This window comes from Lepeophtheirus salmonis, chromosome 14 (assembly GCF_016086655.4).
Source record: "Lepeophtheirus salmonis chromosome 14, UVic_Lsal_1.4, whole genome shotgun sequence".
NCBI lineage: Eukaryota > Metazoa > Arthropoda > Copepoda > Siphonostomatoida > Caligidae > Lepeophtheirus > Lepeophtheirus salmonis.
The window spans coordinates 36859010-36879548 of NC_052144.2; the positions used below are offsets into that span (position 1 = coordinate 36859010).

The following is a 20539-nucleotide window of genomic DNA, read 5'->3' on the forward strand; positions in this document are numbered from 1 at the left end:
TCACACACATCTTTGATGACACCTCAAAAGCTCTGGAAGCTCGGATGGGAAATTTTTATGTATCCAACCTACAGTCTGGATCTGGAAACAATGACTAACATCTGTACCTGTCTATGGCCAACGCACTTGAGGGCTGTGAAAATTGGTTGTCGGAGTGTCTTGAAAATAGGGACAAGGCCATTATGAAGTTGGATTCTCGTTGGCAACAATTTATCCAACAGAACGGGATATACTTGGCTAAAATCGGATGATTGGTACACTTCTGATGAAGCATTGAAATACATTGAAAATACGAATTTACTTCCCCCAACATATTATGCTACTCATCTGGCCTTAAGTGAAACAACTTGTTCATCTTTAAACGATGCAGACAAGCAAATAAAAGCAGATTTTATTTAGTTTTGTTACTGGAGCTTTATTTAAAATTATTACAATGTTAACAAAGGATTATAACACAACGTATTCGCACATAAATTTATTTAGATCGAAATGGTTGTGGTAAATGTGTGTCTATTTTTTTTGCGATTCGGTCAGTAATTTTGATTTTGTGTAGTAAAAAAGATGACTGAACAGATATATATATATATTTCTATTAAGGCTAGCAAATGGTTTATCTATTTAATGATGATTAGCATTTATTTATTTTTTAAAGCTGCCTTAATACCATTGACAAAGCAACAAAACAAAGATCATCTCTGTTTATTGTAAAACAAGAAAGTTATAACAAATAAATAATTTAGAATCTAGCCGATCGCAGCTTATGCATAATATGGGAAAAAAATTAAAGTAGAAGCTATAAAAACTTTTTTTTTTTTAAATATCCATGAGCGAAGAAAAAAATTGGATTTTTTTAAAATATTTGTGGTTTTTTTTAAAAATAATGATTGATTACATATAAATTAACAAAATTATGATTAATATATGGCAATTTTCTATTTATGTTTTTTTTTTTTTCACTTTAGAAAAATTAGTTTTTTATGTTTGTTTGTTTGTTGGTTCAGTTTCTTCAAAAAAATTGTGTGATGAGATTTTCCGCATGAAGGAAGGTCCATCGTGTTTCTTGTATAATTTTTTTTGGATACGGCAACTTTGGTCTCCAATTAGGATGTTTTATTTTTCTCATAACATCGAATCCATTTTAACTTTTTTCAATTTCCGTTTTTTCATAATTTTCCCCTAAATGCATTTCTGGGTCTAATTCATCGTAATTCATTTCTCTATAATACAAAAAAAAATAAAAATAGTTATTAACTAATTATAAGAAAAGTCTGATTTAAATAGCTTACAGTCTTTCCATATTCTCATTATTTCCTTCTTCCGCAACTAGCAATTCATATTCATCAGCAGCAAAGCGATCCCAATCAGAAATCTATAGTGTTGGGGGAAAAAAAAAGCAAAATTAGTGAAACTCACAATTACTTTAGTAATCAAATCCTTACCTCATTTCCGTCCTCATCCAATTCCCTCTGAGAAGCAAAAGGATCTCTTTGCTCATGGTCAAGATATTTCTCCAAGTTAAAAAACGTGTCGAAAAAGATTGGAGTCATTCGACAAGCCTTCAAATCCGTGAGGGAAATACGATTCCCTTCTTGTGGCATTATCATATCGAGCATCTTAAAAGGAATATTACAAAAATGTTTTTATCATTCTGAAGCAGAATCTCTTACCTGACATAGACAGTCTTCAAATGGAAGTGTTTCTATTCCTAATTGTTCCATTCTTGTGAGCTGTTCCTCATAAAAGAATTCCAATTCATACATGGAAAGATAACCGTCACCATCAAGGTCCATACAACGGAACCTAAATGAAAATTAGTAAAAAAAAATTCTTATAGTAGAGCTTCAGGGACCATTATAGGCCGTCTCACTCACCAGTACTCAATTGAAGTGGGAGATCTCTTATCCTCCTCTGCCAATAAAAACCAAACAAATTCAGTGTAAGACATTTTCCCCTCTTTTTGAGCCGTTCCTCTGGTAACGGTTCCAGAAAATATCCGATCAATCATTCGCGAGCTTATTGCTAAAATATATCGATATACCAAACATTGAGACATGGATTAAAGCAATAAATTCAGACATGTTCCTACCTTGATCATTATGCTGTGACAAATCCTCTCTGTCAATAAACAAGTCATGGTCCGTATCCAGCTCCCAAAATTTGCAATAAATGACATAGAAATGTTCATATGAAAAGTAATTTGTAATTCGATTGATGTCTTCTTCATCACTTAAAAGCATAAGAGTGGATAGGAAATTTGATTTACGCAATTCACTTACAGTAATTTTCCCTGACCATGAACGATTGACAGAAAAAAATATTCTTGCTATCACCTAAAATGAAGGATGTATATTAAGATATAATTGGTTGGGTAATAAGTAGTAACTTACAGTATGAACATATCTGGAATGGAAATCTGTGGCATCCTTCAAGAACCCTAGACCAGGGTGCGTATCAACTACATCCTGAATCAAAGGTACTAAATCATCAGGTAAAATATCCTTACGAATAGAGCTCTTGGTGACAATTCGTATAAACTGTGAAGCTTCATCATAATTGGTTGAAATGATTTTCTTCCAGTAATCAGAAAATTTGGTGAAAGAGAGTGTTTTACTATTTTCATCCTTGACTGCATTGAATACTATACCCTTCCAGAAATAACTAACCCCACATGATTTAAATATGGCACCTAATTCTTCGATGCTAACAGAGCCTCCAAACTTTTGGAACTCTTTTCCAAATTTGTCTATAATTGAATCAATTGTCTCTTGCCGAGTTGCAGGGTTTCCAAATGGAAAGAAAAACCTGTAATATAATTACGAGTACTTTAAATATCAATTCCACTTTTGAGTAAATGTTACTCCGTAAGTACCTAGGAATATCTTTGTGCTTCTGACTTTTTTCTACAGAATCCTTTTTCCTTAAAGTAACCTTATTAGGCTTCACTTTGGGCTTGAGAAGGATTTTAGAGGGAGGTGACCAGCACTGAGAGACCAATGGACGGATTTGTCCAGAAGAAGAGGAATTAGAAGAAGTAGTTGTAGTAGATGGCGAAGTAGCAGCAGGTAAGGGGTCGGAGTGCGAATAAAATTTTGTAGTGGGCTTATTCTCCGTGAGAGGGGAAGAAAAATTCGTTTCCGGTGGTTTGGGCTGATCTAACTTCTTGATTGGAATTTCACGTATGATTCTTGGACCAAAAGAGTCTTTTAACCTTAATTTATCGTTCTATATAAAAATTAAAAATCATCATTAGTACAATTTTTTACAAAATGAAATATGCATACATTGTAAATTGCCTTATTGTAAAAAGGAACAGGAGCATCATAATAACAACACACACCAAAAACAAAGACACTTCCTTCATTCGCATGAAAATTAATGATTTATCTATAATCTACGCCCACATTCGGAAGTAAAATTTTGGCAGTCAAGTATAAAAATTAGAAATAAATCATTTACATGGAAGAATACTTATTTACTACACACAATTTCTTCAAATAAATATTTCAACAAAAAAAACTATAGCAATTAAGTTTAGTCGTTTTTGTTTTGTTTTTTTGCAACATCATAAATCCTCATATTATCTATATTTTTACTTTTTTTAAATAAAAAGATAAATTTTAATAAAAGTACGAGTTATTAATTGCTTATAATCGAAGAAATAAATGATTTTTAGCTTTTAGTCATAAGTCGATTTTTTTAAGAGGGTGAAAATGGACAGTAATTCGACCTTCAATAAGCTTTTGAATGTTGTATCTTTCTTACTATTTATAAACAAAATCAAAAATAAGACTTTGCGTAATCACTTTTGAATTGCGGGATATAAACCCCATTATACATTTGTATAGTTTAAAAAATTAATTGACTTTTCACTTCCAACTGACACTTGTACATACGTGATTTGTAAAGAAGACGCAAATAGCCTACATTATACCTTGAACTACAAATGATTCAAGAGTATGTACATCGAAATAAATTATGTAAAAAATAATTCATGCGTGATAAATAGTGTTAATCGAATGACTTTCCTTATATGACCTATATGATGTTCTATTTCCATATTATATAGATATGGGTGTGCTAATAATTCATAATTCAGGGGCTAAATTCGTTTAAAAATATACTATATGTTCCTTTAGACATTGGCAAATGAATGCATGTTTATACTTTATCGTGAGAGAATGCAAGTTTGTTCGAACAGAATTAAATTAAAATAATTTAATTTCGTTATACAAACTGAAATATTACAATAGCAAAACATAAGTAATGATATTAAAATAAGGCAGTCATTTATAATGAATACAAATTTAAATTACATCTATTGCATCATCACTCTTTGTACTTGACATGATAATAATTCATCCTATGCCTCACCTCTCCTGACTCGCTGAAAGAAGGACTCACTGCTATCGAGTGTCGATTTCGTAGATTTGAGGGGTACACTTCGTTGTTTTTTAAATTTGTAATGGGTATCACTTTTGAGGGAGCACCACTAAAACTTGAAGGACGACTTTTAGGATCGGAAATTAAATTCGATGGGTTTGTGAACACGGGACATTTTTCAAAAATGAGTACACGCTCTGCCACGGAGCCCGAATTACGAAACCGATGAATGGGTAAGGACTGCACAGATGGGGTTTGTGCTGCAGAATTTGTTCGTTCAAATATATGTTGTTTTTGTTGAGGTGTTAGCTCAGGATGTGGTGGAGCTGGGACGGATTTACGATTATGAAATAAACTCCGGGTAGAAGCTGCAAGTGGACGAGGACGGAGTACACTTAAGGGAGTAGTTTCCATGTCACTTTTAGGGGTTTCAAATAGGTACTTCGCAGAGGATACACCACTGCGATGAATACGAGAGTCGATATCCTGTTCATCAGAAGAAGAGGAGGTTTCATGCTTGACAGGAATAGGAATGAACTCAAGCTCTTTCGACGTTTTTGCTGTCGTTGTTGTTTCATGCATAGGTTTCTTGTGATTGAAAATGGTGGGCATTGCCCTATGGACATCTGGGGATCGACGAATGGGATTCATTTGAGAAACGGTGGTTTGCCGTGCGGCTTGTTTGGCACGATCTGAAGACACGAAATTGCTGACTAAATCCTTTAGATTCCCACTCACATCAGGTGATGCTAAAAGTTCTAATGTGTTTTGAGGTGTCATGGAAGAGGATCGCGCTGGAAGAGTTAGGAATTTATGAGCTTCATTGTTAATATTACTAATTGGAGAGACGGAAGAGTGACGAAGAGTATTGTGATGAGGATGGTTACGAAATCTGTTCTCTTGTGGCTCAAGACTCGAAGCTCGACTGTTATGCGTCTTCCAATTTTGATAGAGGAGCTCTGCGTGCTGTGAGATTTGCTGAGAAATTGCTTCAATATCATCCAATTCCTTGACTAAGTCGTTGCTGTCGAGCAACTGTCGGTAGAGATCCGAAGTGTCTTTGCGTGACTCTGCCATGATTCTTCTACTACTTCCAAGGACATGCCACGTTCCTTCCTTGCTTGCTTAATTAAGTAGCAAGTGACACGTGTCGAACTATTGGAGGTTTTAGACATCAAAGGAGCATGAGACATCCAGAAACTTGGCTTCAATCCCTAGAAGACCTTTAAATAAATAACTTTTATTAAATTCACTATTGGATTTGACAGAGATTCAACTCAGGGGAGACGACACAAGGAGAGAAGAAAGAGAGAAAATCCACACAATAAAAAGTCAAACAAAATAAGAAGAACTAAGGAATGAAAAAAAAAGAGAAAAAAACTCGGTAAAGTGGGAATTCACTAAAAATAGAAGAGTCCGTCCGGTGAGCTGAGCAGAGCTAGAACTTCAAAGTGGCGTATATACAATTCACAGTGTTTTTTTCTCTTTCTAGATTCACTTATCTTACTACTAGCTACATATACAAGTACAACATTTTATTATTTTTCCTCTTGGGTAGACTAGCCTACCTTTAAATATGCATATGTATGTGTAAAAAGCCTAGATAGAGAGAGAGACCTAAGCAATGCTTCTATGCTATGTCGACTATTATGTACATATCGAAGGAGGGAGAGTGTCGACATCATAGCATACACATCACAGGTCCAAATCCACTTCTTCAAGGACAACTTACGCCAACGACCTCTATTTCATTAAATATTCATTCTCTAGCTCCCTCATATAATACATTTTGTGTATACAATTGCTTATTTACTTAGTTGTGATGATGTACCTTCTTTTCCAAGTAAAAACGATGACATTCATTCCATGTTATCAATTATCAGCATATTCTAAGAGGGTACATACCTACTCATCATAACAGAAGATTTAATCGAATTAAAAACCCTCTTTTATCTAGATGGATTCCCCTAAATATCTTAAAAAGAATTACACATCAAAGATACGTATATTTGGGCATAAACATAACTTAAGAAATTGACATAATGGGCAATAACTAATAATAGTCTTTACTATTATAATATTTTATAGTTAATTATTATCGCTCTGGTGCTAATTTGCTTTTCAAATAACTGGTTATTCCAAGCTCGAGATGTATACTGAATGTACGACAAATGCTATTTAGAAATGAATGTGTACCTCAATAATAATATAATCGAGGGGAGACTGGAGACAGTAGCAACAGGCCCATTCTCGCGATTATTCAAAAAGCTATAACCTATAACCACCAAATTTACATTACAATTGTACAACATAATGCAAATTGATGTAGAAAAAAATTAACTATTTTTGTATTTTTTTCTTTCAGATATTAGATAAAAACTGATTTTTTTTTTGGTCGGGGGGTATTTTATATCTGAGTAATGATTTTATTAAAATACATTTAATTTTTATTTGACATTGCAATAACTTATATCATTTGGATTATTGATTATTCTGCTATCATTTTATCAAAATTCAAAACTCACTCATTGTGATAAATTGGAGATCTTTTAACACTCAGTGCAAAGGGGTCAGTTCGAACAAGACACAAGTGCTGCATTTTTAATTATATTGTTTATTCTTCTTTATAATTTAAATAACGCTAGTACCCAGAGTAATTAGGTATAGGCTCAAAGACAAATTTTGCTTTAATAATAACTCCCCAACAAATCCTCGGTGTCACTATGTTTTTTATGAGCACGCTCACATGTAGCTACTCAATAGTGATAGTTTTTTCTCCCCAAGAATCAAAGAATAATAATAAAAATTTGCGCTTACAGATAAAGCAGGGAGTACTTTAGCCTATATAGCGCTCACTAACAAAACAATACCCCTTTTATACATACCCGATGCTACATGTACGCGCCTGCAATATTTAATTGATACGACTAAATAGTTATTTTTTAGATCAAAAATATGAGTGGTATTCATCAGGGTGCATTCTATTCAGTGCACCCTGTATACACGCTCAATACTATATGCAAAACTCCTGTGAGATTTCATTAACATGACAACATTATTATTTCTTATAACAAAAATGTTTAGAATCAGGGAGCACTATATGCAGAGCACCCTGTATACACGTTCGATGCAACATGCTAAACAACTGCGAGATCTGCATTGAAAACATTGTATGTCTTAGATCAAAAATGTATCCACTTGGTTAAACGATTCATACATATATATTTGTTTTATTAGATATACAATATAGGTACACTTATGAATTAGGAAACATGCTTGTTAGTGTTAGCTAGGGAATGGGTCTGAAGAGGTTTGTGGGAGTAAATTAATCCAACCTATAATACTGATCGGTATTATATAATATAAATATTATATATCTTAATTATTATCTCACTCATTTTTTAACTGTTACTATCATCTATGGCTACGGGGACAGTTACAACATTTAACGGGATCCATTCAAAAGTAATTTATGGGAAAATTACTTTCTAGTATAATATATAAATATATTATAACAATGACAAAACATATGTTGGTATATTGTGCCAAATTTTGGCGTGTCTACAGGGGCGTAAGCAGGATTATATATATATTTTTATTATTTTTTAGGGGGGCTTGGTTTTTGGAATTTTTTTGAAATAAAATCAAAGCCCATAGGTATTTACAAAAAATTTAAATTTATGGAAAAAAAATTCCAAAGTTAATTTTTTTGGAAATTTGTCAATGAGGGGGGGAGGGCTCCAGCCCACCCTCTGCAGATGGCCCTAATTTGAGTCAAACAAACTAATTAAAACAAAAATAAAAAGTATTGGAACTATCTCCCGTCTCCTCTACTAGAAAATTAATTAAAAACATAAACGGAAATTTATGTTATATGATACTAAATCGTAAATATAATTGCAACAAAACAAAAAATTATCTAATTAAAAACATAAACAATACATAAGAAACTTATGCAACAATGATTTCATAAATGCTCCCCTTCACGCACTATAAACAACAATATTCTTGTACGTACACCCTACCATAATTAAGATGGGAGATTCCATGAATATATATATTAAAAAACAAAACGAGTAAGCATTCCAATAGATTCTCCATGGTAGATACTAGGTATATTATGTAATTCACTCATCCTTATTTTTCCACATTTTTACACCTTTGCGTAGTTAGATTTTGAAGCCCTACTCCTAAATAGTATCCAAGACAGCCATACATAATGTAGTCGTACTCACAAGATAGTGTTTCCTCCACGTTAATTCTAATTAAATTACACCAAAATCTATATTATTATAGTATAATTTGATAAGGTGATCCATCAAACACATATTTCCCTAATCAATTTCTAAAGATCATTCTCAAACTAAACGTCACCTGTTACTAAGACATGTAGCATATTTTATTATACATATTATGCTAAGTAACAAATTGCAGTTTTCATCCTGGACCCATAATGGACAGAACTACTACAACCAGCATTTTAATGGATATTCTACAAAATCCAGGATATCATCATATAATGAATAAAATTATAAATAATTTATATTACAGTGATTTACAACAACTCTCTCTAGCACATCCAATCATATCTTTATATATCAAATCAAATACTCAACTATGGAGTCGATTCTCCGTGATAGAAAGACTACTCATGACTGGAAGAGAAGGACTCGTTGAAAGAATATTAAATTACTGCAATCTCTCGACTTTAAAATCAATTTCTGCTGTTAACAAGTGTTTTAATTCTTTAGTCAAAGGAAATTTGAGGATAGTTCCTAAGGAGGAAGTTAGACTGGATGTGAGGGATAGAGAATCTATCTACTATCACATCCATAGAGGACAATTCTTCAAGTGGCAAAGAGAGCAAACTAAACAAAATAAAATCCGATATGGATCAATTACTTACTATAATCATAGTTTTTTAGTACAACAATTACAAAAGCTGAAGAATGCTGAGCCAATGGAAAATTTGGACTGGGAAATTTATTTTTAATACATACATACATATATAATAATTTAATTAAACGCCTACCTTAATAAGCTAATACTTATAAGCTAATTATAATTAAATAAAGCTACATAGCCGGCACTTCTATATTCCAAATCACTATTGCCGTTTTCATAATTTTCTTTGGGGGTTTGATTCTCATCAAAGTTACTCCGAGTAAAGATTTTATTAATTTCCATCATGTGAACGTCCATTTTTGTGCTCCAAATCTTCTTTTTTTGAAATGGAAGATTTCGTACGAAAAAAGGGAGAAGGATTGTAAAAAACTATAACGGATCATGCAAGAAAAAGTTATTAATAATTAGTGGATACTAAGTGAGTATTGAGAAGGTTACTTGTATTGAAGCACAGGTTGAGTAGGTTAACATAGTTTTGAGAGCATCTTGATTAATATAATGATGGAGGTAGACCATTAGGCAATAAAGTCTTTCATCTAAAGTATTCTTAAACATGACTTCATACTCTAGGCTTACTCTTATAAAATGACGATTGTCAATAATGAATAAAATTATACTACACTTTAACGAGAAAGCGTAAATTACTGCTTAAAGGCAATTAATTATATATTTACCTCAAATATTATTAATAAGAGTATCACAGGACTCAATAACAAGAGAAAGTAAATATTCTTTACGGATGAGCCAAACTGCACGGTAATTCCAATTCCGACAAAAACATAATATATCAACATATAAAAAGCATAGGAGGCTATTAGAACGTCAAAGTAAAGAATTTCGCAGCTTCGAATAGTTCCAACCTAGAAGTTAAAGAAAAAGTAGGGTACGATATGTACCAAAAAAATATATCCAAAAATGTAAACTACATAATATTATACTAAGTAACTTGTTTATTGAGCCAGTGACTCTCTCCCACACGTATTCCATGATCATTCCTTGGCATAAAGGGTTGGACCTCCTCCCAAACCATAAACGCGCGAATAGAAGCCCATAAGGCTATTAAATGTATAACGAATAAGAACATACGAAGTGTTTGCAGTGATATATTAAAAAATGGGGTTCCGCGAAAAGTCAAAAAAGTGATCTTGTCCGAAGTAAAAACTTGATCCACGTCGGACTCCATTTCAGAGGATGAAATAGGGAATAAAGAATTTTTGGGTATTTTAGATCCATGATTTTTAAATTCAGGTTCACCATTGCTTTTCACTTGAAATTGATTTCGAACGTGGAGGAGATTATTGATATGAGCAGCGCCTCCAAATTTCATCTTGAAAAGAGAAGTTTCTTTTCAATAAAACTACTAGATACTTAGATTATCTGGAATATAAGATTCGCATCTACACGTCAACTGAATCATAATAGTTCCTTTAGTTTATTGGATAAATTCTTACTTATCATAGCCAGTTGATTAAGCATGGATTTAACCAGCATTTATAACATTATAAATTATTTGAAGAAACGCTTCAGGATTTGAGAATTTGAAGATTAGAGCGAGAAGAATTTTGGAATATGTATACCGTATATTTAAAGTCAAAGAGACAATATGTACCTACATTTTAAATAAAATTAATGGTACTCAGTACTTTCGCTTTATACTATTTTGCCGTAGAGACATTTCGCTTATAAGATTTTCTCTTTAAAATATAAATAAATAATGATATTAACTATCCCTTAAAATTTCAACACGATATAATGAGTTCGAACCAGATACAAAATGGTTAATAAAATTAATATAATATAATAAGAAAAATATAAATAAACAAATCGAACAACGATTCTAACGGAAGTAGTGCTAATCACTACTCCGTTATTAATTATTATGAGACATGATGGATTATCCGAGTACAATCTATCTCAAAATTGAAGACAGCGACAGCGGAAAGTTGAAACTCAATTATCAAAACCTTTTAATAATAAAGGTTGCGATAATTGAGTTTCAACTTTCTGCTGTTGCTGTCTCCAATTTCGAGATAGAAAGAGAAAGTATGACGACATGTGGGTAAAATTATACAGTGTACCCCAGCAATTTCAACCAAAAATAAACAATGACGACGTGTACACCCTATTTCTTTATATTTTAAGGGAAAGTACCGGGCACCAAAATTAATAAGGGGAATATGGCATTATATGCCTCCCCGGGTCCGATGGCCTTGATTATGTGCAACATATTGTAACATTACAGCTTGGATTGGTTTTTATGTACTATTCAGAATATTATTCTATAAATCTCTATGAATTATATGCTTAAGTAATAATCTATATCCTATTTTATAATAACTTTGTCATTTTACAGAAAATCATTGAATGAATATGCATGAAATTTACCAACTCATGTTTGAAATTACGACACCCCGTATAGAGGAGAAGTTGTGTGAGTTCTTTAATAGAAGAAGAAGTATAATGCTATAGCCTTGTTCCTGCTCCATCATTATTCCCTGTATGTACGTAAAACAGCAACAGCTCTAGCACGACTTTTCGGATGAGGGGAAGAAACAAGAAGTTCAACTTACAACAACTAACTTAGCTACTGAGTACTACATACATGGAAAAGGGGAAAAGACACAATATAAAATGGCGACTGTCATATCAAGGTTTGTATTTGAACTTGATATAAAGAACTAGTATATGTACATTCAAAAAGGGAAGAATCAAATCATTAGCAAAAGAATCCTTTTGACATTGTCCTCCTTAATTTATCTAATGGATGAGGATTTCAACGTTAAATCCATTGTTTGCTAAATAGTTGATATCCAAGTGAGGAGGCCGATTGTTATGAATTATGAGCTTATTTCGTTATTCATCTATGTTCTGAGACAGATCTTCCATATTTTATTTATTGATCATCATTATGTATTACAAGTTACAAAGATTATATTTTTATAATCAAATAACTAATCAGGGCTGTCATTGTTTATATCTTATTTTCATTAATTGCATCAAATAGAATAACACATCTTATAATTTATCGAATGTTGTGAACATCTTGATAAGGACTGTTCATTTCAAATTCATGAGAGTGCATTCAAAACTTTGGATTGCAGTTCAAATTTGATATATTTTAATCACTTATCGCGTTTTTTATAAATATATAGTTCTAAAAACGCTCATTTTTTTTTTTTTTTTTTTGCAGGATCTAAAAAGTGATCACAAGAACTAACTTTAAATATCAAGCCCATGGATTTATAAATACCCATTGTTACAAGATAGAATATTTATAAATAACTACCATTGAAGGTTTGTAAAAATGAGCTTATCAGAAGAAGAACGACCTTCATTAACTGCAGAAGATTCAGATGACTCGGGAGTTCATTTAAAACAATCAAGAATGTCGGACTGTGATCCGGATTCAGATGGTAGAACTCAGGGATGTGTTGAAATGGATTTTTCTCAGAAGATACACAAGTCATGTTCGCTGAGTGATCAAATGACTATAGAAGGTTGTCTTCTCTGGGCTAAAATTAGAGGGTTTTCTTATTGGCCTGGAATAACTACAGTTGATCCATACGAAGGAGTTACGAGCAAAGTTATAGAATCATCCAAGCGTACGAAGACTCATATTCATTTCTTGGCATATGATAATCTACGCGCTTGGGTAAATGAATCGGATGTATTGTCCTATGAAGGTTATGAAAAGTTTAAGGAGCTTGCATATAAATTTCCAAAGAGGAAAAAGGATTTTGAGCCAGGGAAAAAGTTCCGTAATATTTTCGAACGGGCTGTTAAGGAAGCAGAGGCTGTTATGTGTATCCCTGTTGCATTGAGATTGGAAAAACTAGGATTTGTATATATTCCAACAAATATTGATGGGGCAACACGAAATGTACTTGCTAAGAAAAAGAAAAGTAGGCGAAGGAGTAGTAAGACCTCCGAGTCTGAAAATATTAGCAGTAAGTTTCCTCTATACCAAACTGTATCTCGCAACGATCATCAAAATATTCAAGGTCGACAATTACCTCGAAGAAACCCATCTCATTTAATCGATACTAAATCCAAAGATATTTACGAATTTGTTGATGATGAGACAAATGCTTCAGATTCTGATCTCTTGTCTGATTATGAAAATACTTGTGATAATACCAAAGACAACTTGCCAAAACTTGGAACTTTAATATGGGGTCACATGGCTGGGTTCCCTTACTGGCCTTGTTTTGTGACTCGAAGTTCTGATGGGGATTACATAAGAGAGGCTAAAAACAAGATATCTGTGCATGTTCAATTTTTCAATTGGAATGATGAGTCTGGTTGGGTAACTAAGACAATGCCTTGGTGCTCTGTGGCAGAATTTCGTAGATTTGCCAAAGAAGCCATTAAAGAGGATGTTAGTTGTTCAATGGATTGGAGCCCTGTTGGAAAGATGCTACATAAGTGGAAGAATGCTGCATTACAAGCTGAGTCAACCGTTCATTTATCTCGGAAGGAAAGGCATAAAAGATTCTTAGTTAAAATAAAGAAGAATATAGTAATGAATCGAAGAATAATTAATAATGGTTTCAGAGTGTCTGATGACCATATTAATATCAATGCTTCAAAATCTCCAATTTCTAAGTTTAAAACACCTCCCCTCCCATTGTTACAACTTCTACTCGTTTACCTCCAGGTTGGATCATCCGTTGTTACAAAGAAGAAGACTATGGAAAGGAATCAAGAACTGAGTATCAGAGTCCAGATGGTGCGGTTTTCCTTAAAATTGAGAACGCTATATCGTATTTGTTCCAACAAAATAACTCTGGAATAAGAAAACGGTCCTACTCTACCCCTGGTGGTTGTATAGCATCTGATTATTCAAGTTTATCATGTCTTTCCCCCAGTCCTGCTTGTAAAAAACGTCGTTTAGATGCTGGATGGTTCATTTATGAGTCAGATCAACATAGATATTCTTCTACACTCCTCCGTCCACAAATTAATTATCTAGATTTAGACGATTCTGTACAGTATATTCAAGATACTTCTCTTCCACGGGGTTGGTCAGTCAAACGCATTAGAATGGGAAGAAATCCTGAGGTGCAATCATCCTATTTATCACCAGAATGTAAAACATACTCGAAAGTTCCACAAGAATGGCCATCACGAAGAGAGTTTTTCTCAAAAGCCGCAGCTGCCTCTTATCTCGAAGGAATGGGCCATCCAGCAGTTGAGCTTGAACATGTCATTGTTACAGGGATGATCCAATGTCTCTCGCGTAAAGATCATTTTTTGAAAGTTGATGACTACTTGGATTATCGACTTTCAGAGACCCCTGAGCTGCGAAAAATTGTTGATCCAACATTTGTAAAAGTGACTCCACTTCCAAAAGATATCTATAGACATTCAAGTGTTCTTGTTGAGGAGAAAGATGGAAAATTCCAATTGAAAGATGTTAATTCTGTTCCTCTTTCTTTAAATGGAAATTAATCATGTACATATCCATACGAGAGTCCAGTCACATATGGGGCCAATTTTTTCCCTTTAGTTTTGCATTTTTTTTAAATTTCTTATAGCACAATTTTTTCTCTATCTAATGTATAATCGCCATTCAATTGTTATACTATTTTTCCCAGATTTCAGCTTTTAGTTGAGTCAAGTTGCTCTTTTAACTTTAGCCCAAATTAAATTACTATTTACCAAAAAAAAAAAAAAAAAATACAAAGAAATTAGTTAAACGATACATGTGTATATCGATGAATTATCTGTGATTTAGTGCATTAACAATCCTGAAGACTAAGTGTTAAGTTTAAATTCTACAAACATATATTTTTTTTGTCTCATTAACGTAGTATAGACTTTGTTTGATTTTTTTTTCTTAGTTTATTTTTCGCTGTGCAATGTAAAAATAATTATTGAATTTTAGATGAGGTTTAAAAAACAAAAAAAGATTCTGTCGTTGCACTAGTCATTTTGAGAGCCTTTTTTCACATATGTTTATTATTGTATAAGAAGCAACAACATATCGGTATTTTCTATGAATGGGAAAATCTATGTAATACAAATCTAATTTTGTATATTATATTATGTAACTCAATTTATTTACACAATTATACATGCCTATATGTTAAATCCGCACTCAGTTATTAATTATTATACATTTACTCAAGTGTGTTGGAAACGTTTACATTCTGTTTTAAAAAAATACAATCCTACTTTTGCTTGTAGTTGAAGATCCTTTCTTATATCGATTCAATTATATTCAAAACCTGATTGAACATTCGTGTGTGCTCATAAAAGACGGAGAGTAACCTTGTGGATTTGTTGCAGAATCGTTGTTGGACTATGAGTATAATTTGTGGATCGACATCTTAGTCATTCTTGCAAATGTCTGTTTATTTCCTTCTCTACTTCCTGCCTTGACACAGTTCATTGTAGCTAATCTGCAAAACATTCTTCAAATTGTCAAATAATTTTTGATTTTCGTTGATGTTTTTTTGACGGCATATTTCATTTAATTTTTTTTTTTTTGCTCCGCAGCATAATTTGGTGGAATAATCTTTTTTTAAAAAGAAATCCTTAAAAAAATTAACCATAGGGCAACGGATAATGTCATTGGGACCTTAAATACAGGAATATAACCATGGATAATAATTGAAAACTCTAAATATAGCTTTAATAAATAAGGAATTATTGGGAAAAATAAATTTTAACTACAATATTGTTACATTTTATGTATTACAATTACTCATCCACCTATATTATAATTTATAAATAACTAGATGCACAACCTATTGAAAAAAAAGGAGATTAGATCGTCTTTCAGCTGTTGACTACAACATAAATACTACTACTACTTGGTTTTTTTATTACATAGAAATAACATAAAATATCAACTGACGTATCAATTGAGTATCCAGTTATTATTTATTTTATAGGTTGGTATCCAGAGCCCTATAAGAGGAGTTACGTCACGAGATTTTAGCGCTCCTTGTGACAGATATCAAATGCCCCAAAAAGAACTTAATACAATAAATGAATACTAAAAAAATAATTTTATTGAGCTTAATAATCATGAAAAAATGGAATAATTACTTTAATAATAATTTCTATAGCTTACTTAATTTCGCAAACACATTCTTCGATTTCCGAAAGTAGAAGAACCTATTCTATTTTCTTTGATAATCACAGATTGCATTCGAAAACGTATGTGGATTCTTATACTAACATACTTAGACACAGTAAAAATAAGATTTTATGACATTTGGCTACATTTATAGACGACTTAATTAATGGAATCCCTACTTCAGTTATTGAGTTTACAATTTTTTTTATTTTTTAGAATTGATTTACATAAGATTTGAATAAAGCCTTTATTTTTGCAAATTGATCCAAACAGTTCTTGGCGCAATATATTAATTGGACAATATATAGTTCCTCCACAAATATTAACTGAAGTGAATTTTCCATGGTTTTATTAGACCAAAGGCAGATTTTGGAATGTGAAGACTTGCAACTTAAATTTTTTTATATGGTTTGAATTAACTACCGAAGAATGAAGTATATTAGATTTTATTCCAATTTTAAATTATAAATATAATTTTATTTAGCCTTTCAAAGCATTAATCATGGATTATTTAGTATTTAATTGAATAAGATACGTAAGTATGCTACAAACTTTGTTCCCTTAAAATGATGTAATTTTTTGTCTGTGTAACATTTTCAAATGGATTTAATTAGTGTTAATATATTGTTTGATTCAGGATTATTAGAATACTATAAAATTGTTGGAACTTAATTATAGTCGGAAATACTATATTTTCGATTGTTTTGATCAACTATCTTTTTTTTTTCTAGTCTGCTGTTGCGACGTCAAAGAATTTCCCTTAGTTAGTATCATCAGTCATCAATCACTCTATGTACTTTATCTTTATGCTTTAAAGATAAAGTAGTATTCAATGAAAGTGTTGAATCTTATTGTATTCATAAATCCATTTAATGAAGTTTCAGCTGGATTTATTGGAAATGTGTTTATATTCTGTAGTACAAACATCAATTTTGAGCCCCCCCCCATATGGCTTCTCCTACAATTATGGTGCAATTAATGACATCAATGAAAACGTTCAATCGTAACTTGATTTTCATAGTCTTTTTTACCAGTTGTTAAATCCTACTTGGATGATAATATCTAAGAATGATGAATGAGAGTTTATGTTTGATCCCTGAGGTAATAGTGAACTGCCCTAAGTTTTTTTTCTTCTTCAAATATTATCCACGCTTCAATAGATTACATTTAGTACCTATAACGTATGTGTATTATGCATATACCTGAAACAGTTTTAAAGAGTCATTGTGAGACATTTTGGGTTGAAGAACCTTTCAGCAGAACAAACACGAGCTTTATTAACAAACATCAAAACAATTTTTGATGGAATTTTACGTCGTAGATAGGTAATGTACAACCAATGGGTCTATTTATATAAAAATATATACTTTGACAATTATGAGGCTAAAGTTATTTGATTAAATGTGGGAAGATGTGTGTTTACAGCCAAAAAAATAAACTGTGTACAACCACATGTACATTATGGAATAAAACCATTCTTGATAATGGATCTACTGGGTGTAAATTTAATTATGACACACTTGAGAATAGTGGAACATTTTTGTACTTATCCAAGGGCGTCTGCAGGGGGTGGGCTGGAGGGGCTGTAGACCCTTCAAATTAAAGTATTTTTGAATTACTAAAAAATTTAGTATTTGTTTTTTTTTTTTAAATTTAATTTTTGAAATAATGTTTTTGAATTTTCTTTCCCCAAATTCGATTTTTTGAGAGTAACTATGAATTTTGAAATTTTTAAAAAAATGTAACGTTTGAAAGTTTTTTTACAAAAAAGATAATTTTTTATGAATATCTGAGGATTTTTGAATTTTTTTTCCAAAAAATTTATTATTTGAATTTTTTTTTCAAAAAATTGAATTTTAGAGAATAGCTATAGATTTTGAAATTTTTTTCCCAAAATTTTAATTTTAAAATTTATTTTCAGAAAAATTTAATTAAGTAAATTTTTTCCAAAAATCTTAACCAAGCCCCCCTCCCCATAAAATATCATCCTGCGTCTTCCCTGTTATCTCATCAACCTACATTTATTACAAGACACTTGATCATACTCTGATTTATCTTACCAAGAACGTAAAAGTGACATTTTATTTCAAATAAGAAGCCATTTGATCTCAATATGCACTTTATTCTATCTCAAAGTGACAAGTAGACATTAACAATATATTATAAGGAGAGTCAATTTGTATTAATTCCAAAGTAATCCCTTTCCTTGAAGACATTCAAAGTTGGTAAACGTTTCCAACAGGCCTGGACATCAATATGCATCCATATGCTGTAATCAAGGGGGTGTTATGGTCATCTGATGACGGAGGCCAAAATTACTTCGGCGAATAAAAAGCATTTTTACCCTATTTGATTAATTATTTCCCTATGGACCCTTCTCTATTGTCTGTATCATTGTTTTTGGAGTGTGATTTCATAGTTCTATTTGACTTCTTCGTACGATACAAAAATCGAACTAATCCCTCAACGATAAACGATTCCGAAGGGAAGGTTGGGAAGGTTCCATAAGGCAATGAGGCATAGTTATACTTTGCCCCTTGCTCCACCGAAAATCGACCTATTGATAAATTTTGGATTACGATTCCTCATACTTTTAAAAAAGTGTGTCATAATTACATTTGACTCCTGATACATGAATGTCTCATTTATAATTATTAGTTTTGAGTTAAATTTCCATTACAAAGTTGTTAAACAGATTGCAGTCCTAAGAGTCCTTCCCAAATAAACTTGTCATTCCTAGGACCGGTCCGGGTAAGAATTTTATTCTAAAAACAAAAGCTGAAAATACTTAGTTACTAAGTCCTATCAGCTGTTCAACTCAATCCTTGCTAGGAGGGAAGAAAATAAAAATATAGCTAGGGATGAAGGACCGACGTATCGGTTCTTCCGATCATTGAATGGTTAAAAAGATCGGACCGATAAATAAAAAAAGAAGACTGATTAGGAAATCATTAGTAGAACGGATACAACACTAGTATAGATTGAATTTTAAAAGAGACCGATCTAGACCAAATTTTTCTTTGAGTTCGGTTCAGACTGAGCTTTTTTGTGGATCTGATTATTTCGGTACACTAAATATCATAACAGTATCAGACCGGTCTAGGATTTTCGGAAAGAAACCCAACACCTAAGTTGTTCATACCAGTTTTCATGCTATGTGAACTATGTATCAAGGTAAATATCAATCTAGCCTCATGGAGTTCTTATTAGTATATTCCATGGTTTGTGAGCTTTAAATTGGTTCAATAATATTTATGTCGTCTTGGGAAAGTATTTTTTAAAGGAAATATGTACATAATTACAAAATCATGTAGCTTAACCAAGTTCAAGGACATGCAAAATAATCATTTCTTTTGTCTATTTCTATGAAACATTTATTGCACACTAAGTATGCCCCTACATTAGTAGTAGGGTTGTATCAGTCCGGTCTTTTTTATCGTTCCTCGAAAACTGCCACAAATTTTAGAGCATCCTCCAGAATGCATCACTTTTAATAATATTGCTATAAGGTCCTTCAATTTATCAATTGAATGTCCTTAGTAAAATCTGAAGTTTCTTTCATGCACGAGTATAGTTTTACATTATTCTTAATAAAGCCCTGGTGAAAGTATTTATTATTCATATAAACATTGGTTAAGATTGATTGATGATGACGCCACTGTCTGATATTTATGATAAATAGTCTAGAAAATCGTTTGTATTTTAAGGATGTAAAAATAAAGACACCCAAAATCAACATGGTAACCTTGACAATTTTAAGAATGTTTTGCAGGAAAGCCGCTCAACTGTCATGACGTTTCATTAGATAAGTTACAAGTAGCTGTGACAAGGGAGAAGGAACTAGACAAGGACATTGGCTAGAATTTCTTCATTTTTGATCCTCCGTTCTACTCTGAGTCCAACCAGGACACACAATTACATATAACTCCACAACAAATCCTCGAGATTACTTTTGGTCTTTTATACAAAAATGACTTGTACTTTCATGCTCGAGTTATCCAACTTTTACAGTACATCCTATACATATAGTATTTTTAAATTTTATTAAGGTACATTTAAGTTGGAATGTTTCTTTAGAGACATGGTGATGTGCGTTTGCTTCAACATTTTGACAAGATACGACAACTATTTTAAATGAATTGACATGGTATTTCACTAATTGATTTA

The 20539-nt window shown here is 32.2% G+C and overlaps 2 protein-coding genes across 20 annotated transcripts; one reads left to right on the forward strand and one right to left on the reverse strand.

The window, feature by feature from the left end:
- Positions 1-389: 389 nt before the first annotated feature.
- On the reverse strand, positions 390-10612 carry LOC121128813 (uncharacterized). 18 transcript variants are annotated; one of them, XM_071893574.1, is made up of 14 exons: positions 10232-10612; positions 9960-10145; positions 9724-9862; positions 9413-9654; positions 5949-6285; positions 4372-5603; positions 2870-3222; positions 2388-2802; positions 2087-2330; positions 1872-2019; positions 1668-1800; positions 1440-1613; positions 1287-1369; positions 390-1217 (listed from the first exon to the last, which is right to left on the reverse strand). In XM_071893574.1, the coding sequence occupies exons 6-14, from the start codon at positions 5455-5457 to the stop codon at positions 1139-1141; spliced, it is 2715 nt and encodes a 904-aa protein (XP_071749675.1). In that variant the 5' UTR covers positions 5458-5603; positions 5949-6285; positions 9413-9654; positions 9724-9862; positions 9960-10145; positions 10232-10612; the 3' UTR covers positions 390-1138. The 18 variants fall into 18 exon arrangements, with proteins under 18 accessions (XP_071749675.1, XP_071749674.1, XP_040580349.1 ...); XM_071893573.1 differs by having other exon boundaries at positions 9724-9906; XM_040724415.2 differs by lacking the exon at positions 5949-6285 and having other exon boundaries at positions 4402-5603.
- Positions 10613-11641: 1029 nt separating this feature from the next.
- On the forward strand, positions 11642-15378 carry LOC121129064 (uncharacterized). 2 transcript variants are annotated; one of them, XM_040724732.2, is made up of 2 exons: positions 11642-12099; positions 12476-15378. In XM_040724732.2, exon 2 carries the CDS (start codon positions 12590-12592, stop codon positions 14078-14080), a length of 1491 nt encoding a protein of 496 aa, XP_040580666.1. In that variant the 5' UTR covers positions 11642-12099; positions 12476-12589; the 3' UTR covers positions 14081-15378. The 2 variants fall into 2 exon arrangements, with proteins under 2 accessions (XP_040580666.1, XP_040580665.1); XM_040724731.2 differs by having other exon boundaries at positions 11644-11936.
- The last annotated feature ends 5161 nt before the right edge of the window (positions 15379-20539 follow it).

What these genes read in the sequence shown, in the direction of transcription:
- LOC121128813 (XM_040724410.2), bottom strand. Translation starts at nt 5,457, where the DNA reads ATGGCAGAGTCACGCAAAGACACTTCGGATCTCTACCGACAGTTGCTC. An exon ending in CTTTCAGCGAGTCAGGAGAG is followed by an intron (nt 3,223 to 4,371) that starts GTGAGGCATAGG and finishes ATTTTTATATAG; the next exon opens with AACGATAAATTAAGGTTAAA. An exon ending in ATTCCAGATATGTTCATACT is followed by an intron (nt 2,331 to 2,387) that starts GTAAGTTACTAC and finishes CCTTCATTTTAG; the next exon opens with GTGATAGCAAGAATATTTTT.
- LOC121129064 (XM_040724732.2), top strand. Translation starts at nt 12,590, where the DNA reads ATGAGCTTATCAGAAGAAGAACGACCTTCATTAACTGCAGAAGATTCA.